General features: G+C 36.1%; 1 protein-coding gene and 1 long non-coding RNA gene across 5 annotated transcripts in view; both read left to right on the top strand.

Moving 5' to 3' along the window:
• The first annotated feature begins 20,994 nt into the window (after nucleotides 1-20,994).
• Nucleotides 20,995-24,888, top strand: LOC110712696. The gene is made up of 3 exons (XR_002509674.1): nucleotides 20,995-21,239; nucleotides 24,559-24,656; nucleotides 24,735-24,888. It is a non-coding gene; the product is annotated as an uncharacterized LOC110712696 (long non-coding RNA).
• Nucleotides 24,889-27,637: 2,749 nt separating this feature from the next.
• The window catches only part of LOC110712737 (THO complex subunit 2-like), a 41,921-nt gene continuing 41,560 nt past the window's right edge, over nucleotides 27,638-27,998 (top strand). For all 4 annotated transcript variants that reach the window (XR_002509691.1, XR_002509692.1, XM_021891190.1 and 1 more), the window contains exon 1: nucleotides 27,638-27,922. Coding sequence is in view for 2 of the 4 variants with exons in the window: in XM_021891190.1 (XP_021746882.1) it covers nucleotides 27,788-27,922 (135 nt within the window). In the remaining 2 variants the exon portion in view is untranslated. The remainder of the gene's footprint in view (nucleotides 27,923-27,998) is intronic.

Genomic DNA, 27,998 nt, shown 5'->3' with positions numbered 1-27,998 from the left:
ATATGCACCCTCAGATGAAGAGCCTGAACCCTCTACCGCCTCGGTACGAGTAGCCTCAAAACGACCGCCCCGACCTCCCGAACCAGTACGGCGACGTCTCCAGCTAGACCTCGCCGGATCCCTCCGCACCTCAGGTCTCATGCGGGTACGAGAAGGAATGGGTTGACCCTGCAAAAGAAACTAAGGTCAGAAACATGCAAAATAGAAGTAGTAATACAAAAAATAAGAAGGGAAGATACCTCCTGAACAGCGTCGCCTCAACGACAGGTAGCCACGTTCCTCATCCGGACGAGCTGGCTACGAAAGGCATCTATGCATCGTGCCATCGCCGAAACCACCTCGCGTGAGAACTGTCAAAGAAATAAGTCAGTAAATATGTATAACATATATGGACAAAAGTTACAAATAAACAAGCTTTCCCGAGTCTGGTGACGAGGAATCGACCGCTCCACAAAGCGCTCGCCCTCAGGAGCCGGAGGAATCATCTCCTCAATCGGCCCATATGTCCCCTGAGAGTGGATAGACATACGGGGTGGCACGAACTCAGCAGGATCATCCTGACAAAGAAAAACAAAATCAGTACAGCATCACTTGGGGGCTACTTAACGAAAGGTAAAAGCTGAAAATCAAACTGCCACATCCTCAACAGGTATAGGAATTGGAGCTAACAACGGCAGTAGCTCCTCCCCATAGCATCGCCTAGGGATCGTGTAAGATCGCCAAGGGGTACCGGCTCCCTCTGACATGCTCACCAACCTCGTGGCATTAAACATGTGACGTGGTGGAGGAGCAGGAACGACAAAGGTATCTCAGGAATGCTGAATAGCAACCCTCTCCCCAAGATACGCGGCCGCTCCATAAGTACCCAGGTTATAGCGACGCTCAACAGAATACTGCGCGACTAACCCAGGGACTGCCAAGTTGACCCACGGTCGGTACAACACCACAAGCTCCTGCAAAGAGTGTCTATCAAACAAGAATCTAGCTAAGGCATCACAAAATTTCAAATAGGAAAAGAATCATACCGAGATGATCCAATCTCGGACATAGGCAGTGGACATCCCCACACGGCGGCTGCCCCAGGAAGCACTAACTAGAAGCCTACGCGGCGACGGTCTCGCCGGCACAGCTGAGGAGAAGTACTCGTAGAAACAAATCTACAAGAAGCTAAAGTTATCACCAAGTGCTAACTAAAAATGTAGAAATAAACTTTACAGGGAATAAAGTATACCTCTACGACCCTCCAAAAGCCGGACAGAGCAACGTTCACCACGAAGGATCAATGTCGACACGAGTCCCGCAGCGCTCGGATGAAATCAGCATAGGCCAAGCTGGCCCAGTCGTAAGTCCCGATCCGGTGTAGATCACGGACGGCAGGAAGGTAGTAAAGTAGCGCCCTACTACCCTTGTCAGGGGAGAACGTCCCTGTGTAGGCGTCGTTTAAAGTGCGCCTACGTTAAAGCATGTGTGAATATGCTTGGCACTCATAGGAAGTGTGAATTGACATAATACGATTAGGGACAAATAAAGTAGGGAGTCGCCAACAAGTTTTTAAGGAACTTGTAAACCGTTCACGGATCATAAAAAAGCAACCACGAATGAGGGACAACGATAGGCAACAACGATTGACCCGTGAAGGTTACACCCCATTCATAATCCGTGAGATTACTAACTCCATATGGTTCGGAACCACGAAAGGAGTATCGGGGATGATGGTACGAAGTGAGTCATGGAGTCACATTCGCCCGTATTGGCCTCTACTCGATTATTATAGTGAAAAGTGATTCCTACGATCTCAAAGGCATACAAACAAAATATTCAATTCGCTCCAAACTATTATTAAGCTAAATTGGTTTAATATTAATGCAACATATTATTCTAAAATATTGTGATCACTTGATTAAACAACAAGATTAAAAAGGAACCTAAACCGGTTGTCCAAATTATCTTCTTAGGCGTGATTTTCAATTACATATTCCCTTTAACATGCAATATGGTGATCATAACAATAATAGAATAAACATTAATATTGGAAGCAATTCAACAATAATAGCGTTAGTCAAATCAAATATAAAATAACCTAATCATGATGCTAGCAATATTAAAATAAAATAAGAGTAATTAAATTAATTAATTACTCACATTCCGCGCGTTCCTTTAAATTGCTACATCATGAATAAACTGTTAGTAACTTCAATAAAAATATAAATTAAATAGAAATTAAATTAAAAGTAGATTTGATTTGGTCCAAACCCTCAGTTAATTCTACCTATCACGCCTTGATTAAAGTATAGAACTTCAGGTATTGTATGGACTCCTTAGAGTGCTTAAGGGAAGAAATAGTGAAAGAATGGGGAGGCTAGTGTTTAGGCTAAAGAGGGAGAAAAGAATTATTTGATGATCAAGCTTGTTGATGATTGAAAAAGGGGTGATATGACCTCTATTTATAGGAAAAAAGAGGGTCGAAAAATCAAGAAAAGATCGAGTTCGAATCGGATTAAAACTCTTGCGATAGACAGCAGTTTTAACGGTTATTGTTTTTATCATATCTTTTGATCCAGAAATCGGAATAAGATAAATAAGATATCGTTGGAAAGATATTCAAGTCTAATTTCTAACACAATTAGAATCAGATTAAAATATTTTGTAGAATAAAAGATATTGCCGAAATAATGAGACGGTGTCAGTTTTGGATAGAGTTTGACATTTTATTCATATCTTTTCCGTTATAGCTCGGAATTGATATTATAATATATCATTGGAAATATAATTTCAAGAACTATCCAACCATATAAAATTCAGATAATAAAATATGAGTCACGAAATTCATATCTGTCTATCTTTGAACATCTTTCAATTCGGATATAAATAGGATTTTCAAAAAAAGGAGTTTTATTCAATTTCAAACTATTTAATCTTATCTTTTCAAAAAGGATAATTAAGATCTTTTAGAAACTTATAGAATATTCCAATTAATCCTAATTGGTTTAGGAATTGGATCAAATAATTTGGACCCTCCACATGATCATTGGGTCGTAGGTAAGGTGGGCTTAGGTTCGGTTTGGGCTAGTTTAATATTTTGGCCATAACTTATTCGTTATAACTCGGATTTGGGCTTATAATATATCGTTGGAAAGCTATTTTAAATCCCCATATAACTATTCAATCATTGGACCCAGATTATGGACCAAAATAAACTGGATTAAACGTTTTTATAAAAAGGACACGAAATGAATGATTTTAAAGGACACGAAATGAATTATTTTGGGTTTAAAGGCACGAAAAGAGGAAAATAAGTTATGGTTTGGGGAAATGTAATAGAATTTGGGTTGTTTTATGAAATGGAAATATGGATTTAAGCACTCCAATATTAAATACTTAACCCGACCAATAATGGCGGTGAAAGGTTGTTCATCATCGGGTTTGGTTTTGGGGAGACTTTTTTAGGTGTCTACACCCTGACAACAAGATGAGTGCAAAGATGCGCACCCGTGCTCTCGGGTAGTCGCACCATCATCGAAAGCCGCTGCTAGAGTCGAGCGGTGAATCCCCCTAGCACTGAACTGAGTCGACTCTACCTCAGCTCGAGCCCGAATAGCAATCGGACCCAACAGCTCCTCGACCTCAGGAGAAAAGACGTCGATTCCGCTGTCGAACGGCAGCGCCACAGAGCTAAACTCCAGTCCCGTAATGAGACTGAAGTCGGTAGGAGTGACCATCATCTCACCCCAGGGGAAGTGGAAAGTGTTGGTGGTGTCCCAAAAGAACTCCACCAGAGCACGGACTACGTGGTGACCCCCGTTATAGGAAATCATGGCCTCGGAGGTCTCGAATAGTGCAGTAAGCCTGCAAGACTCCCATAGAAGTCTCGTCTGATTGTCTCTGGCGATGTACATCTTGTACAGATCGCCCAAGCCGTCACAACCAGAACCAAGACAGCGTGTCCTCCCAACTGTGACACCCCGTCTCACCCTCTCAGAGATGTGCTGGACGGTAGAAAAGTACAAGGTCTGCTCATCCCACTCAGGAAGTCGGCCGAGCGAAGTGGACGGTTCAGCATCGTCCTCTACGGGCTCATGCTCCTGTCGAACGTCTCGGGACCGTGAACCAGAGCCTCGCTGTCTAGCCATGCTATATTGTGCAGAATTATCATAAATTAAGGTTCTATAGTATCTAAGGTTCGCCTAGCCACATGATACTATGTTCGCAAAAAACAGAGAACGTAGTACTAAAACAGAGCACAAATTCAAATTGAGCATGCACGGCATTTTTCTAGCAACCAAACAATTTATTGCAATACTATGGTAATTATTGTGACAAATTGGACAAGAATTGCTAGCAAAAACATCAAGAACAAGCCACATTGTTTTCTCGACCTTAAGAGGTTCAACAATGGTGATTTGTTCATTTCTTCACCAAATTGAGTCAAACTAGTCTCAAATTACTCCCAAGGCAATATATAAGCATAATCAAGCAATTTCATGGCATAAAATTTGATAAACAAAGAGAATTGGGCAATTCTAATTTCGAATTTTCAAGAAATTTATGGATAAATGCATGCCAAATTCATCAAAGCCGGTGTGAGTTTGAAGAAAACTTACATAGATCGGGAAAATGGATGGAATAAGATTTTATTTGCAACAAATTTGAGCGAATTTGGTTGAGAAACGAGCAAGAACTAATCAAATGAAGTTTTGAGAATTCTCGAGCAAGAAACGCGAACAACAGCAGCAAAAATAAGGAAGAGAAGGGTATTTAAGGAAAACATGACTCTAGCGCCAAGCGTAAGATCTTGGCGTCAATCGATAAGCTTAGCGCTTAGCGCTAGCTCCAGCGTCTAGCGCTACAGCTAGATAAGTGGCGCTGATGTTATTTCAGCGGCGCCAGAACGTTCAGCCACTCAGTACGGCTGTTCCAACCTTATGCAATATATTTTCGGGTTCCTTGGTACGCCAGTTAGCCCCTCCGAGCAATTTGACACGATTTTTAGTAATCGGCTTGATTACATAAAGTGATCGACCTGATGAAAGATCGTCTCACTTAGCTTAAGCGCCTAAGCATTGGCTCATTGCAAAAGGCACCGACATACTGGTTCATAATTCAGCAAAAGGCACCGACATACAGGTTCATAAGCAGCAAAAGCGCCGACGTACAGGCATAGCGGAAGCAAAGTTCAAGCGAGCTTTTAAAGATCGACAAGCGGAGGTCTTCGATAATTTTCTTTGGAATATTATCACAATAAATGAGGATAACTTCAAGCGAGGATATCTTCGGCAGCATTCCCTAGCTTGTGGAGAGTTGTCACAAACAACTAAAGGTGATTTCAAGCGAAGTTGTCTTCGATCGTGTTCCCTAAGATGTGGAAGATGGTCATAAAGCGGAAGAGGATCGTTTCAAGCGAAGCAATCTTCGATAATATTCCCTGTCTTGCGAAAGATTATCATGGCGGAATTGGAGGCAGTTACAAGCGTAGCAATATTCAAGCGGGATGGAATTCTCTAGCTTGTAGGAGGTCATCAAAACAGTAATACAGCAGCAAATCGGTTACTTTAAGAGACATGTGCTCGACAGTGCAAGCTAAGATACGCGTTTCTTAACTCTTTTATCTGTTTGACTAATGCTAGTTTTGCAGGTATCGGCGTTACATGAGTGATTTAGGATCGCAGAACGTTCTGAATCATTCTCCGTCCCTATCGATACTTTGACTTTTGTTTTCGAAACTTGCGGTTCTCCAAACTCAGTCAAAGTGGGGGCTTCTGTAGACACCCATTTGTGTCTCCCTAAAACCAAACCTAGTGATGAGTACCTTTCACGTCGAATCATAATCGAATGAAGTGAAAGTGTGGAAAGTTTAGTGTTGCGGATAGTTTTAATTTCTTTTCTCTTCTTTCTGTTTTTGAAAACCTATTTTTAAGAAAATAGCAAATCTAGTTTAGTTGGTCCATGATATGGGTCCAATAATAGTGTAGTTGGATAGGGCTTGAAAAGACCTTTCCAACGATATATTATAAGCCCAATTCCGATGAATATTGAGGAAGTTATGGCCAATTTACTAAACTGGGCCCGGTTTGAGCCTCATATGCGGCCCAATGATCTAGAGGAGGGCCTAATATAGATTAATCATTCTTAATGCAATTAGGAATGGTTTTAGTCTTCTAGATTCTTTTAGAAGGTTCTTTTCATTCCTAATTCAATTAGCATTGATAAATTGACTTTTGTTGACTTTTTTAGAGTTTTAATCAGAACAAAAGAATGTTTTTGACGAAAATACGATTTTATCCTCCTGTACGGGAATTTCTATCTGATTTTAGAAAACGCGTCAATATTTTAGTCAGCGCCAAACGCCAGCATTAGCGCCTGACGCTAAGCTTGGCGCCTGGCGCTAGCGTTAACGTCAGGCGCTAATATCAGCGTATGGCGCTAATCTGGTTTTACGCGTCAGAACTCTGTTTTGATTTTTTAATCTTTTTGGCTGATTTTCTTTATAAATAGCCTCCTAAAAACTCCGTTTTCATTCACCAATTCACCAACTCTCATCAAGAATTTCTTGATTACTTTCTTTCTCTCTCTTCTAAACTAGCCTTTTTTTCAAATACAAAATTCCGCATTCGCAAGACTTAGAAACACCTAGCCATATTCGAAGTTGCCTTCTCCCTAGACGTGAAAGGTTTTAATTTCTAAGGGTTTGGTCCCAATCTCTATTTCAATTATTTAATTTAATTGTTTGTTTTATATTTTCCTTGAAGTTACTAACGCGTGTGTTTTGTTATTAGAAAGAGGTACGAGGCATCCAAGTAAGTACTTTAATGGTTTAATTGATATAATGATGTAGAAATCATGATTAGGTTGTTATTATGATTCCTAGTATCATATTAGGATGTTTTCCTTAATTTGATATTTAGGGTGACAACAATAAATTCCTAGTATCATGTCTAGGGTAACTTTAATATCAAGTATGATTAAAAGTATGATGCCTTTTATGTTCTTCCTATTTATTCATGTTAGATCATATTAGGGTTAAAGCTTTGATTTTTATTGCTTAGTGACATGCTAGGGTTTATTATTAATCTTGTTAGTATCATGCCTAGGATCTTGCTATTAATATTATGCTTTATTGTTAACATGATTATTTTAATTATGATTATAATTGTGATTATTATTATTAATATGATTATTATGTTTCTTGATTATATATTTATTGTTATTGCTTGATCACACCTTTTTATGCATGTTTAAAGGGAATTTGTACTTGTAATCACGCTTAATAAGATAATTAATAATCTTGTTTAGGGTTAACATGATTATAATTCAAGTGATCGCCAATAATAGATTTATTTGTGCATTAATATTCAACCAACATAGATAAACAGGTTTAGGGTTAATCCTATTGATTGCATGTTAGTCAGAAAGCGCACATGAATACGATCAGAATAAAGTAGAGGCCTATTATTAAGGCAAGTTCAATCTCTTTTAGGTTGGATTTGTACTTTCATCCCCGAACTACCAGTCATGGTTCAAGACCTATTGGAGTTGACGATCTCTCGGATCGTTAAGGGGTGTAACCTTCACCTCGTGAACGGTTTACAAGTTCCTAAAAAAACTTGTTGGAGACTCTTTTGCTCTATCTTGCTTCCCTTTGGACGCCACCGTACTTTAGTGTATGATCATAGTGGGGTTCAAGCTAGAGATTAACGCTTGAAATATTCCCTACACAAGGGATTTCAATATTACATTCAAGCTAAAAATAAATTGTTCACAGTCCTAATAGAGGAATCACACAAAACCAAAAAGAATATCCAACCTCATCACAATTTAATCATTGAAAGAGTTTCAGCATCAAATTAGATAAAAAAAAATTCATTTAAATAGTTAAATTTCACATATAACCAAATTAAATTCAATCACACAAAACAATCAAAGAACTGAATCAAACAAAACAACAGCATCAAATCGCACAATTCTCTATTATAAACATCTATTATTATTTCTTTGCAAATCAAATAGATAAAATTAATTTACAACGATTTGTTGAATTTAGACCTAATTATAGCTAAAATTACGAAAGGCTTAAGAAAAGTGACAAAAATTCTAATTATACCTTTTATGAGCTAGATTTTGCATGCTCGAGTGAAATTTTAAGCATTTTTTGAAGATATCTGAATCAAATTCATCAAATTGAACAAAATCATCGCTATAACCATTCATAAGCTCAATAATTATAAATAAGAGTTCGAATTTCACTGTAAAGAACCCTAAATTGACAAAAAAAAATAACGATAAACCATTGAAATCGAATTCGTGATTCAAAAATAAATAAATAAAAGAGAAAAACAAACATCTTACCTCAGATTTTGCTTCATTGGAGTCGAGAAAGCTCGAGAGCCGCTTCCATGGAGTAGATTCGAAAGGCGCTTCAATGGAGAATTCAGAGCTCATTGCAATGCGAGAACAATCTTTATGTTCTAAATTTTTACTCGTATGTTCTAAATTTTATATTTGATGTTCTAAACTTTTCCTTTGGTGTTCTAAATTAAATCAAATGTTCTAATTTAGTACTCACATGTTCTAAACCATAAATTAGTTAAGTTTGATATTTTAAATTTTAAATAACTTGTTCCAAAATTTTAATTTATATGTTCTAAATTTTAAAATGTGTGTTCTAAGATTTTTGATTATATGCTCCAGATTTTAAAGCGTATGTTCTATTTTTTTACTCGTATGTTCTAAATTTTTTACTCACGCTTTCTATATTCTATATCAGTTTGTTCTAAATTTTTAATCACATTTTCATAATCTTAAATCAAATGTTCTAAGTTTTACTCATATGTTTAAAATTTCATGAAGCAGATTTTATAAATTTTTAATCACTTGTTCTAATTCTTAAATCAAATGTTCTAAACATATTACTCACATAGATGTTCTAAATTATTACTCAGATGTTCAAAATTTTAATTTCAGACACATATTCTAAATTTTTACTCGTATGTTCTAAATTTTTACTCACATGTTCTAAATTTAAAATCAGTTCTCATATAAGTATGAATTCTCACCGGATCCCTCCCATATATAAACATATATATATATATACACACACACACACACACACATATATATATATATATATATATATATATATATATATATATATATATATATATATATATATATATATATATATATATATATATATATATAAGTATTTTTATGTAGAATTTAGTTTTTCAGCGTGCTATGTAGGATAATAAATTTTAGTGGTAGCCAATTAAATACGAGATTATTAATTTCTTTTATAATTAAATTTAGATGACACGCAAGTAAAATTGACGAATGAGCCCAGTTTGAATTAATTAAATATAAAATATTATCTTTTGATATCAGGAATTTTATCTAAATATATAACAAATTTTAGCATATAAATATATATATATATATATATATATATATATATATATATATATATATATATATATATATATATATATATATATATATATATATATATATGAGAACCAATTCTATAATAGGAACTAAGAACTAATTTAGGACCAGATTATAATGAGAACCAATCCTATAATAGGAACTAAGAACTAATTTAGACCGTCAGATCCAACACAAATAAGCGCACGATCAACGGCCAGATTGAATCACACATATTCAGTTCATTTCCTAAAAACCAAGCGCACTTTTTCTCTCCTCAACCATTTTCTCTCTCCTCCATTACAACGAGCTTTCTCTACCAAATTAGGTATGATTTGCTGCAAATTCGTCTAGATCTTGCTGAATTTGCTACAAATTTGTCTAGATCTTGCTGAATTTGCTTCAAATTCGTCAAGATCTTGCTGAAAATTTGAACTGTTCTTGTTTAATTTGGGGATTGGAATTTAGGTCAAATTTCTTCTTCAACTCTAAATTTTTTCTTTCGAGATGCAAAGTTGAGGTTCAAAACAGGTATAAGTAGAATACACTTCTCCTTGAAATTTCTTAAGTTTAAATGTAATTTTCAGCTAAAACTTTGATGTTGTTTGGCCACGAAAATGGCGATATGAATTTTGTTGCTGTAATTTTGGAGAGTATGCAACAAATTTATGTTAATTGAGTGAATTATAATGTTTGTTTTGTACGATTGAATGCATACGATTTTTAGATTATTTTAGCTTGTATTTTATAGTAGTATTTTTGTAAGAGCAGTTGTGATTGTATTTTCAGTTTAGATATGAGGCTTAATGAATTTCAACTGCAGTTTCTTGTCGATTGAAATCTTACTACTTATTGCTTGAGCAGATAGACCTTAAAATTTTAAATGACCTGAAACTTCATCTCTTATAAGTAAACAAAACCTTTTTAAAAGTAGATGAATTCTTTCCCAAAGTAAATAGATTATCCCATCAATTATTCATATATGCTCCTGCTATATCTGCATTAATTAGTTCTTGGCAAAAATATGCATATATTCGCTTTCTTTATTTATTTATTTTTTGAATCAATCATGCTTTTATTGATTTAGCTTAGAAAATTAGTTAAAGTAAATCAATTTGTCTTTGAAAGTTAATTTTCATTCAACACGAAGATGCTTAAATTGTTAAATTATTGGCAATGTTCTTATTTAATGAAGCTAGAAAATCGTCTATTTTTTTAGCATTACTACAAATGAAAGCAAGTTCAAATCCTTTAACTATCTCCTGTCAAAAAAAAAAAAATCCTTTAATTATCTTTTTCCTTAATGCACACCATATGAAGATGGATTCTGGGTATGTTTAGTTTGTCTAAGAAAGTTTGTTGCTCATATTATTTTTTTTTCCAATTAGCTGTTGGCTTTCATGTTATAGTTTAGCTTATTAGTTTCTTTGATTATGTTGTCAAATCCATCTATTGATTTGGTTTTGAGGGATAATGCATTTAGCAGTTTGCTGATCATTTAGCTTTCGTTTCCTAGGGTCATGCCTCATGAATGATTTCTCAAATTGCCCAATTTTGCATATCTTGAAGTCACAGTTGCAGTTGATTAGTTATGTATAATTGATGTCTTTTCATGAATCTATACTATAAATGTTTACTCAAGTTGGAATTTCCCCGATGATTGCAAAGTTGCTGCAACTGATGAGATCTCCCCTCATCTATGTTTCATCAGCCTTCTGCATCTTGCAAATGAACATGGACTAAGAATAGTAGGCTGCCCAATTTGGATGACCTTAGTATACATTATCATGACATCTGAAAGGAAACAGGTGCAGTGATGCCATCATCAAGTAGTCTCTAAAACATGATCATAATCCTTAGTGGTCTCTAAAATAAATAAAGAAGAATTTAAAGTGAAAAAAAAAACTTTAAAATAAACCTATTAGCTCAAGTGGTAGAGCACTATGCAGATGCATAGAGGTGTAGGTTCGATTCCTACATAGGTTATTATCTATAAAAGTAAATATAAAACACTCTAAAGTTATTCAAAATACGTCAAAAGTAAATCAAAATAAATAAAAGTAAATATTAAAAGAATAGAAGTATATGTACTAGTAAATAAGCTACATGTCGAAAACTAAGCTCTATTTCAACTTCCAACAATCTCACATTTCTCTAATATCACAAATGAATGATGCATTCAAAAGGTATTGGCTAGTTAGAAAAATTGTCTACATAACATTCAAATGTAAATAAAAAAATCCATTATGTAAATCAAACTATCTTACAAGTAAATAAAGAAATCTAAAGGAATCTAAAGTGAATAAAAAGAATCTAAAGTAAATTAAAAAGAATCTAAAGTGAATAAAAGGAACTTTAAAGTAAACCTTTTAGAACATTGTCAAGAAACAAATTGGAACCCCAAAGCCTTGCCAAAGATCATGCATCATCAAACAGGTTGTTCTATTTTAGAACATAGTGGTTCTTCGACGACAGAATTACCTAGACTATTCTAACATGAACAAGGAAGCATTTAAACACATAGAAATAAAAGAGAAGCAGTTACGTTGATGAACCGGTGAAGCGACACAGTTAAATTGTTAAGTATACAATGAATCATGTGCCATATTTTTATGTTTTAGATTATTACACAAAGTATACTAAAACCTATTAGCTCAAATGGTAGAGCACTATGCAAATGCATAGGAGATGTAGGTTCGATTCCTACATAGGTTGTCTCTAAAAGTAATTTAAAAAAACCCCTATAGTAAACCAAATCATCTTAAAAGTAAATCATAGTAGCTAAAAAGTAAACACAAAAAAAGTGAGTATATCAAGTTAGGGATGAAGTGATGAACTTTTTTTAAGTTAAGGATCAAACACTCTAAAGTTATATAAAATACGTCAAAAGTAAATCAAAATAACCAAAAAGTAAATCAAATTATCTTGATCTATGCAAACAATTAATTGGCTTTTAATGAGCAATGACACTATGGAAACTTGGAAATAGCACAAAATTTTTAAGTCATTGACTTTGATATCCTTACAAAATAAATCAAGTTATGAGAAAGAAGTATATGAAGCCCAATGTAAAGGTTTAATCAAAAGTAGAGCAAAATATGTCAAAAGTAAATCATAATTACGCTAAAGTAAATAATATCAACTCAAAAACAAGATCATTTAAGTAAATAAAATAATGTCATCTTTAAAGTAAATAATAATTACTCAAAAGTAAACTAGAAAAACTTAAAAGTAAATAGAAAAATAATGTTTACAATCAAATGGTTTGGAGCATTAGAAGAACCTACATGGGATTCGAACCCACATCTTTTGTGCAATTGCACATTGCTCTACCTATTGAGCTAGTAGGCTATTATAGAGTAAGAATAATTAGTTAACATAATCAATCATTTTTTATACATAATAATCATAAAAGTAAATATATTATACTCAAAAGTAAATTAAATAATCAATAAATAATACGTACAATCACTTAGACTCTGAATATAATGCCACAAACTTTGAGTATGGCTTAATAGCTCAGAATATATTTTTCTGAACTAAACAAACCAAATATATTTTTTGAGTATGGCTTTATAGCTCAGAGTATAATAACACAAGCTTTGTAATACTTTTGTTACTCTCACCAAATAGCTTAGAATATAGCTTATGCATGAGTGTGGCATTAAACGTAAGTTTTAGAGCTTAGAATATAGTGCCACATACTTTACAAAACCTTTGTTACTTCAACCAAATAGCAACGCCATACAGTAGCTCTCCCATGCAGCCAAAACACCCCCACATAGTAGCTCCTTAGTCCTCACACAGCCAAAGCACCCCCACATAGCAGCTCCTCAGTCCTCACATAGCAAAAAAAAAAAAAAAAAAAAAGCCTGAGTCACCCTCACATCATTATGACATCGCACACCCCTACTCTTCTAACCCATGGCAGCAAACAACACCACAACAAAACTATTCTAGCACAAACTATTTTATGAACCTATATTCTACAATTCATGATCATACAAACAAAGCCTAGTCCATTTCATTTACCTAATTGGCCCAATAATTTTATGAGGCCCAATCTTCTTACTTACCCTACAACATTCTCTCCTATAAATACCCCATTAATCCCCAAAAATTTCCCACACAAAAAGGTTAGTCTTATTTTCTCTCTCCTTTGTTTTATTAATTTGTATAATTATAATTATTGATTTATGGATTTTGATTTTATTGTTTAAAAGTAATTAATTAGTATCAAGTTGTATTTTGATGACTAAACTTTATAATTTCAGATTTTATAAGTATCATAATTTTCAGATTTTGTAAATTTTATAACCTAGGGTTTTTAATTATTGAAAATCATGATTTTAGGGTTTTTATGAACAATTGATTTAGGGCTTTTATAGTAATGATGTTTTGAAGTTTTGGTGATTATAACTAATGATTAGTTTAACTTAATTCCAGATTATTTTGAACATGTAAATTCGTGTTTTAATTTTTAGATTTTCGTTCGTTAATATTAATCCCGTTTTAATCCCGATCAGATTCTGAACTCATCCGATTTTGATGAAAAAGTAGTGTTTTCCATGTGGAAAACAACGTTTTAAGAAAGACTCTAAATTCAGCCTCTAAATATGATTTTCGGGCAATTTTTGATTTTAACGAAGTTTTTTTATACTTAAAATATTATCCTTAAGTTTGATTAATAAAATTAATTATGTTTAAATTTAATTAAGCATAAATATATGTTTTTATTGAAGTTTTAAGTGTTGGAAATAGTTTCTAAGTACTACTTTTGATGTTTTATAAAGAGGGTTTAATCACCCATTAAAAAGGGAGATTTTTAGGGTTTTTTTTATAATTTTCAGATTTTTATTAGACTTTGAACTTGCTATAATTTTATGTATAAGAGTGTATTTTAAGGTTTTTATGAAGAAAATTTAAAGAACTATATATAAGCCTTTAATTTTAACTAAAGGGAAGGTTTTAAAGTGTTGTTTGATTTGGATTTTGAAGGTTTTAAAGTAAGTTAGTATTGCTGTAAATTAGATTGATTGGGTATTGATTGAGATGTTATTATTTTGGCTTAGGAGAGGAGTTTATTGAAGGTGATTTCTAGTTAGTAAAGTGGCATACCAATTCGTTTGCTCAAGGTACGTACAAATTACGAAACCTTTCTTTTAGGTGCATGTTTAAGGACGACGGATCGAGAACTTAGTATCATGTATAGGAATGACTGAGTTAAATTGCTTGGTTATACATTGTGAATTTCGTATGACGTGCACTATTTTATATTGCAAGTATTATTTGTGCTCTAATTATGCAAGGTGGGCTTAGAGGCAAAGGTATATGATTGGTGTAATGATTAATTTATTACTCATTCATGATTATGCAAGCAGGATGAGTAAAGGAAGAATTTAAGTCTTCTAAGACGAGGTTAAGGTTTTGGGGTGCCTTATGCACTCAAGGTGTTTATACACCGAGGTAGTAAAAGAATAAATAATAAATGTTGCTTGTCACTAATAAATCAAGAATTGAAATTGAAAAGTTGTTTTACTTGATTAAATTGATATTGGATTGATTGTATTGTTATGCATATGAGTCATCACCAAGTCTAAACCTGTAAATCACGTAAAGTGCAAGATGGATGAGCAATAAAACTCTGGATTGGTGCACTTCTGGAGTAATGACAATCAGGGGTTGGGGTACATGGGGTATTAGCCGTGTACTTTTCTCAAGGCCGTCTGATCTACGAGTCTCATATTTCAAATATTTTTCAAAACTAGGAGTTAGGTGAGATCTCATACTAACTACGGTCACGGAGTCGCGCCCGTGGTCATTGGATGTTTATTGATGTTTCCGAAAGGAGGCATGGGGTTTTTCTTTTATTGATGTTCCAAATGGAGCATGGGTTGGACAACCTTGTCTATTGCGTAATCCAATGAATAAAAATAATGATTTACCTATTATTAATTAATGGAGTCTTAGTAATATAAATAGTTGAGTCATGTGTTGAGTCTATAATTTAATGATGCATGATGATTGATTATTAGTAGCATGTTATGGATTTCTTAATTTATTTTGCAGCTTGTATGTACTCAGCTTTGCTGATTGCGTGCTTTGTGTGTCTTTCTTTGGCCATGACCTTCGCCTTTCAATGACCCTGTGACGATCTAATTTTTACACTTGTAATATTGGGGAGCAGAATTACCACAGGTTCTTACACATGCAGCATTCATCAGGGTTGTGGGATCTTGAGTACAGAGTTGATTGTTTGCATTTTATTTCTTTTGCAAGTTTGAATTTATTTTAATTCGATTTTATTTGACACTATTTCTTTTGGGTTTGAAATTATTTGAACACTGAATTTAATCACTTACTACTTTTATTGGGTTTTGAATAAGGGCCTTAATGGTTCTAAGTTGTATGACTTAATTTGGTTTCATTCGTTGGTTTTGAAACTTATTTATAACTGATTTAGTTTTTCTGCTGCTATTTTCTGATAAAGCCTTAACGTTTGAACACGTGGCGGTAACACGCCAATAATTCTCTTGAATATTGTTCAGGGTCCTCACAGGTTTAAAGAGAGAATTATTGAGGTGTTACACGATAAGATAATCGAGCAACAATTCCAACACTAGGACTAACCTGAAATTCTCACTACATGACCAAGTGTATTATGGAAACCTGGCATAACCTCCCCATTGCGTCCACTTATGTTAATTCCAGTATACATGTAAGCTTTGTGCTAGTAATCAAGAAATACACATCTATCATCTGACACTAGCTCACTTGTACTTGTTTATTTGGCAAAACCAAGCCTCGAATATGCATCTCATCAATTAGAACCACGGTTTAAAGTAAATTATATGAGCTCAAAAGTAAAATACTTGAGCAAGTAGGCTAGTGTATCATGCATAGTTAGAAAAAATTACTCTAACGTAAATAAAAGTATTTCAAAAGTAAATAAAAAAAAACAAAAACAAAACTCTGTAAATCAATATGGTGAAGTGTATGTCATAATCCACACTCATAGAAAGGAAATACAATAGTAAGACCAAAAATGATGTTGAATTGAGAGTACCAACTATAAACTTTATCTAAATTTATTAGCTAAGTGATATGTGTCTATTTTATATAATATTTTACCCCCTTCCCTTGGTCATAATTAGTAGTGTTTTTGGCTCTTTAGAGCCACTTTTATTACTAATTGATGTTTTCTAGTGTTTTCGTAGGTTTGGTTGACTTTTGCATGGAGTATTTTCCCGAGATATTTTGGAGCAATCACGAACATTGGAGAAGCACGACCAGATTTTATAGCCCAGGGCTGGTTAGAGCCATCGAACCGGTGATTAAGGGCTCGGTATAGGTGGTACCGGGGCATTTGGACCGAGTATTCAAGACCCAAAGAGGAAACCCATATTGACCCGAAGAATTGGAGCCCAATCGTAGTCCAAATAGTGGCCCAAGAGAGCCGCCAGGCCAAAAAGGCTGGCGCCCGGAGGCGCGCCCGGCCGGGCGCGAGATTAGTATTGATGAGCAAAAAGGCGCGCCCGATTGGGCGCATGTATTTATTAGGAGACGATTAGCGTCGTTTTAGTTTGTTTTAGTTTAGGATTTGTACGGAGTATAAATATACGATTTGAGCTCTCTCTCTCTTTCTTTACTTCCTTAATTAATTTCTTAGATTTTCTCTCTTAGATACTTTTGTTTTTAATCCATTCTTAATTCCAGATTTGTTTGGTAACTTTTTCTCTTCTCTTAATCTTAGTTGTTTATTTTATTCCCTTAATTATGTCTTGATTTATTTCTTTGATTTGTTTAGTTTTTATTATGTGTGAGTAGTTTTATTTCTAGGGTTTATGGGGATCCATAAATAATATGAAGGGGTAATTTATTGTTGTTAATTATCAATGCTAGATTAATTTTCTATTGATTGATTTAATGCTCTGTGACTAGATTAGGCCTGATCTTTTATATGCATGAGTTTGACAATATTGATTCGAGATTCGACAGATGAGAATTGATGATTAGGTCTAGTTTCAATAGGCAGGTTAATTTATAAATGGTTAGGTCGAGATTCGAAAGATGAGATTTAATACCGGTAAATTAATTGTGTGATTATAATACGTAGCGAAAGCCCTTTATAATCTGATTATATTCTACCCTGGAGTATTATTTATTGGTGAACCTATGCCCTAGGCCTTTTATTCATTGTTTCTCCTCCTACTTTTATTCTTTCCCACTTTTACTCTTAGTAATTTAGTTTCCTTCGATTATTATATTTTGGTTACTTTATAATTTAGATTATAATAATTAATTAGGAGTAGAAAGACTTGTTTCCCTGTGGAGTTCGACCCTACTTCCCTATCTACTTTAGTTAGAGGACTTAGGTAATTATTTTTTATTAGGGGATACGACTTTACCCTGTTACTAAGCATAACATACATAATTACTCTGGAAAAACAATTCCACTCTATTACAACCATTCAATAAGGCAATATTCGATCAATTAAAATTCATAGAATACACATATCATCAATGTGTACGACATATAATCATTATCTAATGTTCTAAAAAATGCAAAATACTACAATAAAAGTGAAGTTAAATTCTCTACCTAGGACCGAAAATTCCGAGAAATGTTAACAAAAACCGTAACAAAATTGCTCATACTAGAACAACCAAAATCCTAATTTCAGACTCAAATTTATAAAACCGCAATTTTAGTAATTGAAATCACAAAAATACAAACAAATCACGAGAATACACAACCAGATCTAAAATTCACAATCAAAATCAACAAAAATCTCAACAAAATCATAATCAAAATAAGCGAAATCGCAAAATTATTTATCAAAAAATAGCGAAAACCCTAATTATTTTAATCTTGAAATAATGAAAACCCGAAAATAGAGGCCCTAATTAAATAAAAAGAAAAACAAAAACAAATAAAAAAAACTTACTTGATCATACTTCGTAATTAACAAGGCAATGAAGATTTGAGAATGAATGAATTTGATATGCAAAGAGATTCCCCAGGAAAAGAAAAGATATAAAATGTATTATAACTATTACTCGTGTTTAAAATTGTAATATTCGTATTAAGTATTAAAATGCTATTACTTATGAATTTTTTTTAGAAAAACTAACATTTTGATTTAAAAATTGTGCATTGCTCATGTACTATACTAGATATACAACAATCATGTTCAATAATTTATGTTATTTTATATATATATGCATTGAGTTGCTCGATCATTTTTTTGCGTGTTCTATCCGATTCACCCTTTGGGCTAATCCAGATTCGAGGATCAGTTCTGGATTGTTAGGTTCCACTCCCGTTCCGATTGTTGTTGCAGGGGATCGAATACGGGTCCTCCCTACCAAGTGTAGTCTCAATCACCACTACACCACCTGTACACTTGGTATGGAGGACCCATGTTATAAAATATTATATTATATACATATACTTTTTTATATTATAAAAAATATTATATTATTTACACATACTATTTTACACGAAATATATTAACTTTCATACTATACTTAATTACATAGAATGTAAAGTACATGAAAATAGTATCATACCTACATTTCAATTATATAATAAGAACTTTAACAATATGACTTATTATATAATGTTTAGGTGTAATAAAAATGACATGTATATTTTTTTATTATAAAATGTTGATTTGAAAGTCTAAATTATAGTTAAAAGTATTATTATATATAAAACAACATAAATTATTGAACATGATTGTTGTATATCTAGTATAGTACATGAGCAATGCACAATTTTTAAATCAAAATGTTAGTTTTTCTAAAAAAATTCATAAGTAATAGCATTGTTAATACTTAATACGAATATTACAATTTTAAACACGAGTAATAGTTATAATACATTTTATATCTATTCAAATGTCTAATTCAATTTAACTTTTATTCTTCTTGTTTAGATTGGTTTTTGGTTCAATTTCTTTCTTTATTTATTTTTTTTTATTTTTTTTAATGTAAACAAAGGTAAAATTATATTGTAAAAGGCATTGTATAGAAAATGAAAGGTCGATTAAAATTATATTTATGTTCAAGATTATATATTTTTTTCCAAGACAACATTTCGGCTCAGCATTCAGTATTTGTCAAGGAGTACAAAAAACTATAAAAGTAATTTTTACACTACTTTGTATTTTTATCAAAAACTTTTGTATTCATCTGATAACTTGCATTGAGTTTAAGATAATTTATAGACTATTTTGGGTAACTTTTATCAATAAAGCATAAATAACTTTCATTCATTTTAGGGTAGCTTTTATAATAGGTGCACAATATTTTATTATACATCTGATTTTTTTATAAAAAATGTTTGTATTGAATTCATAATTGACGTCAAACTAAATTCTATTGATTTTATTTAATTTTCATAAAAAAAAAACAATATTATCCTTTCAAAATACGAAATATTTGTTTCCTTAATTATGCCACTTTAATCATATTGCTTCAAATTAGTTATTATTCTCTAAATTGACTACAAATAAAGATTGAAAAGACGTTATGGATTATTTGTAGTATTGGAAAGTATATATTTTATTATTAAAAATTAAATCAATATTTATGTTAGGAAATCATGAAAATCTTATGCATGTATAGAAACTTGCTTTTATTGTTTAAAGTTGAACAAAAATAACTATGCTTGAATATGTAAACAGTAATTATATAGATATATTTTATACATAAGACAAGCCAATGAGAGAGTGACATTTGCCATCCTCACATTGAGGCGCTTGTCTTTTAGTATAATATATAGATAGATAGATAGATTGATTTTCTAAATTGACTACAAATAAAGATTGGAAAGACGTTATGGATTATTTGTAGTATTGAAAAGTATATATTTTATTATTAAAAATTAAATTAATATTTATGTTAGGAAATCATGAAAATCTTATGCACGTATAGAAACTTGCTTTTATTGTTATATAAATATATTTTATAAATAAGACAAGCCAATGAGAGAGTGATATATAGATAGATAGATAGATTATAACGAAAATTGTTAAACGAGATCTGAATACTCGAATAGGTACCTCAATTCCTCGGAGCGAAAAATCAAGACTCCTCTTTTAAGTACGAACTCTATGCTCACCCTTGCCGCAAAACCGGCATTCATATTATGCCCATCTTGATTAACTTGACGAGCTAGTTTGGCTACGATGGATTAGGGCGTATGCAATTTCAATTAAAATTCTGCAAAAACAATTCTGGACGTTTTTCCACAGTGAGCCAATTTTGGCAAATATTAACCAAAATGGTTGCGTGGCAAAAGTATTTACCAAACTAAGCTTCCAGGCTAAAACGCTGTCTCGGTCAGCGTTTTATGCCTGGGTTTTTTTTTAAAAAAAAAATCAACCTAAAAACGCTGTCTGGGACAGCGTCTTTGTTGTTGACCTTTTTTTTTTAAATTTTTGTAATTGCCTTTTATTTATAAAAATGTTTTTTAAAAAAAAAACAGTTATACCAAAGATGCTGTCCCAGACAGCGTTTAACTCTGGAACTATAAACGCTGTCTCAGACAGCGTTTAAGGTTATTAATGAAACGCTGTCTGAGACAGCGTTTCTGTCGTTTTTTTTTTCCCTCCAACAGCGTATTTCATTTCATTTCCTCCTCCTTCATTCTCAAACCCCTTCTTTCCCAAACTCTAACTTAATCCCCCTCTCTCTCATACTTGTGCTCCTCCGTGTAGACCGCCGCCGGCGCCGCCACCTCCACCGTCGCCCGCCGTCACCTCCACCGTCGCCCTCCGTGTAGCCCACTATACACTCCCCTCACCCTGAAATAGGTATTCATTCAACTTTCTTTGTGTTTTAAATTCTAGGGTTTATGTTGGTGATTTCTAATTTTTTTGGAATTGGGTTAAAATGTTGATGAGGTTGAGTTGTTAGTGTTAAAAATGTTGAATTGTTAGTGTTGGTATTGTTGAATTATTAGTGTTGGTAATTGTTGAATTGTTAGTGTTGATAATGGTAGTGTTGATATTGTTAGTGTTGATAATAGTTTGGATAATGTTGAATTGTTGTTGTTGGTTTTGTTGAAAATTGTTGACAATGGTTGATAATTATTAGGTTTTGAACAATTGTAATTACCTACATTGTTGTGTAATAATGGTGATTTAGGGGTTCTTAGTAGTTAATTTGTAGAGTATGTAAATTTTTTTGTTTGATTGTGGTGATTTAGGGATGATTTAACGGCTTTACGTAAAATGTGTTTTGGTTGTTATGTAGAATATGGCTGGACAAAATGTAGCGTTGTTATGTCGATGGGGAGGTGAAATTTTGTGTAATGGATCAAATGTGGAGTACAGTGGAGGGAATATGGACCTTATAACACTTGAACCGAACATGACTGTGACTGATCTGATGAATGAGGTTCACAGTTGTATTGGTTCAAACCCTATGATTGTTGAACTGAACCTTAAAATGAGGTGTGATACTGGTCATGGGGTGCAAGTGTTACCTGTCTCTACGAACAGACATTTGAAAGGTTTGAGGAGCATGGTAGGAATGAAGGGTTTTCCCAATGAGATATATGTAGAAACAGTGCCTATATGTACCCAACAAAGTACTCGGGCAGAACAGCAAGCTACATATGTCTCTGATTACAACACCGCGTCCTTCCAAGAGCTCGCAAACCACATTCCATCGAATGCATATGGGATGGGTTCTTTCACTCAAATGATGCAAGACGACCAATTTCACTTGCCTTTTAGTTCTCATATAGCTTCACCAGTACATGCTGGGGGACGCGTGACAGTGTTCGGCCAGCCTGTTCCGTCGTCATCGAACACCGTGGCATCTTCGCCGATGCAATTGCATAGCTACTCTCCTATGCAAGGTGATGATGGTTCACCATTTCGAGAAGAGCCAAATCATTTTGATGATGTTGTGAATAATGAATTGTCGGTGTATGATGTGTATGCGGAAATGGATGATGAGGACGAGAACGGAGAGGGGGATGATGAACCTACACAGGTGGAAGATGGTCAGCCGTTGGTTAGAACTCCCATACCTTGGTTCAGTGAGGTACCCGAGAACTATGAAGTTGATCAGTATTGGGCCGAATCGGGTAGCCACACCTCTTTTGTTCCTGGGGGAGAATTTGAGAAGGGAATGTATTTTGAGAGCCAGAAACTGCTTCAAGAAATGGTGAAGATGTATTCTATTCAGAGGAATCAATTATACACCACAGTGACCTCGAATGGAGGTGTCCTACATCTGCGATGCAAGAAGAAATGTGGTTGGATGCTACGGGGTACCAAATCGAGTGAGCACTCACGTGGTTTTACCATAGTCACGTACAAAGGCCCGCATCGGGAGACATGTATCACTAAAGTACTATCTAATGATCACCCACACTTGGATTCGTCCGTAATAGCCGAGTATGTGAAGTCCTTTGTGCGGAAAGATCCTTCGTTGAAAGTGGAATTCATACAGGAACTGATCTCGAAGCAATTTCATTTCGATGTCCCGTATCGACGAGCGTGGTATGCCAAGGAGAAAGCTATAGCTGAGATATTTGGGGATTGGGAGAGTTCATATGGCAGACTTCCCCACTTCATGCAAGCACTCCTACGGTCGAACCCGGGAACATGTGTCGTATGGAAACACAAAGCTTTAGTGGATGGTGTATACTACAGCAACATGGAAGTGTTTGAACGAGTGTTTTGGGCCTTCGGTCCTTGTATCGATGGCTTTAAACATTGTATGCCTGTTATCTGTATCGATGGGACGCACTTGTACGGGAAGTATAAAGGAACACTGTTGGTTGCTACGAGTGTTGATGCAAGCTTCCAAGTATTTCCTATTGCATTTGCGGTGGTTGAAGGGGAAAACACTTCCAGCTGGTCTTGGTTCCTAGGTTGTATTCGAGATCGTGTCACGCAACGGGATGACCTTTGTGTTATTTCTGATCGGCATCCTGGGATCATTGCAGCAATGAATGATCCAAATGTTGGATTCACCCAGCCCCGAGCGTATCACAGGTTTTGTGTCTGCCACATAGCCTCTAACTTGAAGACTCACGTGCGAAGTAACGACATGAGAGACATGTTCAAGGCCGGTGCGTACCAAAGGCAAGAAAGAAAACTTCAAGCTGATCTGTGTTTCATTGGTGAGGCCTGTCCCAAGGCCATTGAGTACATTGCTCAAGTCCCGTTCCCTATGTGGTCTCTGTTTCACGACAGTGGTCGCAGGTATGGTATATGTACTACTAACTTCTCGGAGACATTCAACAATGTGCTGAAAGGAGCTCGGTTTCTACCGATTATGTCCCTTGTCGAGTTAACCTTCCACAGAGTTAACAAGTATTTCACTTTGAGAAGGGAGTCTTCTGAGGCTAGGTCTGATCAGGGACTTCCATACCCCCCAAAGGTCACTGCCATCCTCGAGAAGAACACCGCTAAATCCAGATATCATAGAGTGGATGCCTATAACCGGCGATTGCATATTTACCAAGTGACAACAGAGAGGGGAGAGAGAGTTGGTAATAAAGGAGGCCACAAGCATACGGTGAACTGGCAGTTGAGAACGTGTACGTGTAACAAACCGAAGATATTCCACCTCCCATGTTCTCATGTGCTAGCAGTCTATGCTACATACTCACTATCAGAACGGCCTTGGGTGGACACTCTGTTGCAGTCGGCCGCCTACATGAACACCTATGCACCACAGTTCTGGCCGATCCCCTGCGAGACAACCTGGGCACAGTGGGCACAGTACGTAGGCCCTAAACTCATTCCGGACGACACAATGATACGTGGAAAAGGTCGTCAAAAGTCAAAGCGCATACGTAATGAGATGGATGACAGCAACCGGCCCCCAACCAAATGCAGTCGTTGTCACCAGCAAGGTCACAACCGCACTACTTGTCCATCTAAGCCAACATAGGACCTAAGTGTATATGTGTTATTTGATATAGTAGTATGTAGTGGTGTTATTTTGATGAAACAGTTATAATTTTATACATTATGTGTTATTGTGTTCAATTCGATGAATTTTATTTTGTACGTTGGATGTTCGAGATTTCCTGTTTATGCCTTTCAATCGAAATTAGTATTCAATATATTGTGTTAGTGTTTGGTGTGTAACGTTTTCAATGAACAGATATCATGGACGTACGGGATAGGACACCCGGACCTGTTGACCCTTCTGTCCTGACACTACAGGACACCCATCGGAGCGTCGACGTATGGAACCTGACGGTAATGATTCATCTTTAATGTTTTTGGATTCTTTGATGTACTATCTTTTGTTACTTATAAATGCTCCTGTGTTTTCAGGGTGACGTAGCGAAGCCACTACAGTGCAGGCACTACAGGACCCCTGGGTTGTCCATGATCGCTGCCTTGAGTACGTGACGTACGCTGGCTTTGGCGGTGTACATCGCTTGGGATTCAGGGAGATCGACCGACACCTTGTCACGGCGTTAGTGGAGAGATGGAGGCAGGAGATGCACTCCTTCCACCTACCAGTTGGGGAGGCGACTGTGACATTGCGGGACGTGGCAATACTGACGCGCCTTCCAGTACAGGGGACTGCGGTGACGGGATCATTTCTAGTCGATCCCGTTGGATTGGTTGTGCGGGTTCTCGGGGTGCAGCCGGGTCCCAACGATGTTAGGGGCTCCGCCTTGAGGACGGTCTGGTTACGAGATACTTTCCAGGGCTTGCCTGCGGACGCCGATGACGCCACAGTACAGAGATACGCTCGAGCGTACTTGTTCTTCCTCATATCCGGCGTGTTGTTCGGCAACAAGAGCGGGAGCCACTTGCAGCTTATTTACCTACAGTTGTTAGACCACGACTGGGAGCATATCCGTGGATACAGCTGGGGTAGTGCCTCTTTGGCGGTGTTGTATCGCCAACTTTGCAGAGCCTCACGGAGTGGTTCGCTCGAGATTGGAGGACCTCTGTTTGTGCTTCAGGTATACTACGTATATTATCACAAGCGAATTATGCAATGAGTAATGTCATATTTAACATAGTTTTGTGTTTTGCTATTGAAGCTATGGGCTTGGGAGCACATCCACGTAGGAAGACCAGGTAGGCCTGCTGTACATCGTCCGGGGCAGCAGGACCAGGATGACCAGTATGAGCCGTACATCGCTCCGCCTCGCCCTGCAGCTGATGAGGCTTACGGTTGCAGGTTTGTAACAATTGTCATTTTTTTTCCCATATACGATTTCATTTTGTAAACATACTTACCAAATTTGTTGCCACAGGGGGATGGTCCCCAGACTCACATAGGCACATGCGGCGACGGGTCTCCCATACTACCGAGACGCCCTTGATCGACTCACTAAGGATCAGGTACAAACTCTGAAGACATTTGTAATCATTTAGGTACTGTGTATACTGATTGTGGACTAACTTATTTAGGATGTGTTATTGCAGATCACATGGGATCCGTATGTACCGGAGTTGGTAGATGTCATGCCTGCACATCTACTAGAGCATCAGGGAGAGTGGCGTGCCCGGGTCCCCCTGATCTGTTTCGAGGTTGTGGAGAGTCACCTACCTGATCGCGTCATGCGACAGTTCGGACTGCAGCAGCCTATTCCCCAGAACTGTGACACTGTCGTGCGCCTTCACGACATTGACCGTCGGGGAAAGACGGAGACAAACTGGGCACTGGAGCATTGGCAGTATCTTCAGCTATGGGAGCAGCGGTTGGGTCATGTCGTTCAGGGTTATCCCATGCAGGGCGTTATGGATCATGACGATCCGTACATGGTGTGGTACAGGCTTATCACACGCCGTTTCATCAACCCCAGCTACACACCACCGTCTACCCATTACCACCCGGCACATGACGTCATTAGCGGATACGTGAGTTTCTTTTACTATACTTATCATCCTCATTTTTTTAACTTTTTTAAATATCATGTACTTGACTGATCGATGATTACTACAGGCGGCGGATATGGTGGCGATGTATGATGCACTGTCCCTCGCCCTTACAGACGGACCCACCAGAGCCCAGGTCCAGCGGATGCGAGATATGTCCGCGACTTCCTTACGCAGACATATTCACGGTCATCTCATCCAACAACGGGACGGTGATGATGGTCACTCCATCCATTCGCGGTTCGACCCCGGCCAGAGTAGCAGTGGAGGTATCCTACGTCGCACACAGAGGCAGAGGAGTACATCTTCCACAGTTCTGCACCCTTCAGAACCCAGGAGGACGCATCGTCCAGCCAGCTCACTCCCCCCCTCGCGCCGGAACCCATTCACCACCATTCACCATTACACTCGGCGTCGTCCAAGACGAAGGGACAACAGTGAGGCTAGGGAAGGGTTACACCAAATTGATGAGTAGTGAACGTATTGTATCATTGCTTTGTCCTTTTTCCTGGAATGCTGTATATAGCGATTGCATTTCAATATAAGACATGCTGGTTGAATGAATCTGTTTGTGTTTTGAAGTTTTGTTTGCTTATTTATCCAAATCGGATTTATTTCAGTCAAAATAGTTCCTTCAGGGCTAATGTACATTAAACAACAGACATTTGGAATCCATAGTCGAAAATGGGGAAGAAAGGATGGCCCGTGGTGGTTAATGTGGTTGTTCATGGTGGTTTTAGTGTTGTTGGTTGTGGTGGGTGGTTATCGACGGTTGTTGAATGGTTGGGGTTGGTGGTGGAGCTGGTTGAAGTGTTGTTGGAGGTCAAAAGTGGTGGCAGATGGTGGTCGATGGTGGGGGTTGTTGGTGGATTGTGGTGGCAAGAATCATGGCAGGGGGTGGTGGGTGGGGGCAGAAGAAAGTGGCAGATCAGTGGCAAAAGACTGATTCTGCTGCTGTTTTGCACACCAGCAGAGAAACGCTGTCCCAGACAGCGTTTTAGGTTGAAAATAAGACGCTGTCTGAGACAGCGTTTTAGGTACAAGAAAGTTTGTACATAAAGCGCTGTCTGAGACAGCGTCTTTGGTATAACTGTTTTTGTTTTTCAAAAACATTTTTATAAATAAAAGGCAATTACAAAATTTTTTTAAAAAAAGGTCAACAACAAAGACGCTGTCCCAGACAGCGTTTTTAGGTTGATTTTTTTTTTTAAAAAAACCCAGGCATAAAACGCTGACCGAGACAGCGTTTTAGCCTGGAAGCTTAGTTTGATAAATACTTTTGCCACGCAACCATTTTGGTTAATATTTGCCAAAATTGACTCACTTTGAAAAAACGTCCAACAATTCTTTTCAATCGCAAAAAATTCCCAATTATTACCAAACAACTGTATTCTTGATAAACCCAAAAAATCGTTTTGCAGAATCAGGCAATTAGTGAAGCTATTGAGAGTTAATCCCTTTTCAATTGATCATAGATTTGATAAATTATGTCTCTTCCTTCAATTGAATATGCATATTTGACGGGTGATTTTCTTCGCCAATTGAAAGATGGAGACCCTAATTTGAAATTGCCAAATCCCGTTTCTGTTCTTCGCTTCGTTTTCGAGCTCGTGTCGTCTATGGTTTCTTTCTATTCTTTTCTGTCACTGAGTTGAGTTTATTTTTTTTTTGAAATTTAGAATTATTTTGTAAGTTTAA

Source organism: Chenopodium quinoa, unplaced genomic scaffold (genome assembly GCF_001683475.1).
Source record: "Chenopodium quinoa cultivar QQ74 unplaced genomic scaffold, ASM168347v1, whole genome shotgun sequence".
NCBI lineage: Eukaryota > Viridiplantae > Streptophyta > Magnoliopsida > Caryophyllales > Amaranthaceae > Chenopodium > Chenopodium quinoa.
The sequence above is the reverse complement of the archived record's forward strand: the minus strand, read 5'-3'. Positions and strand labels throughout refer to the sequence as shown.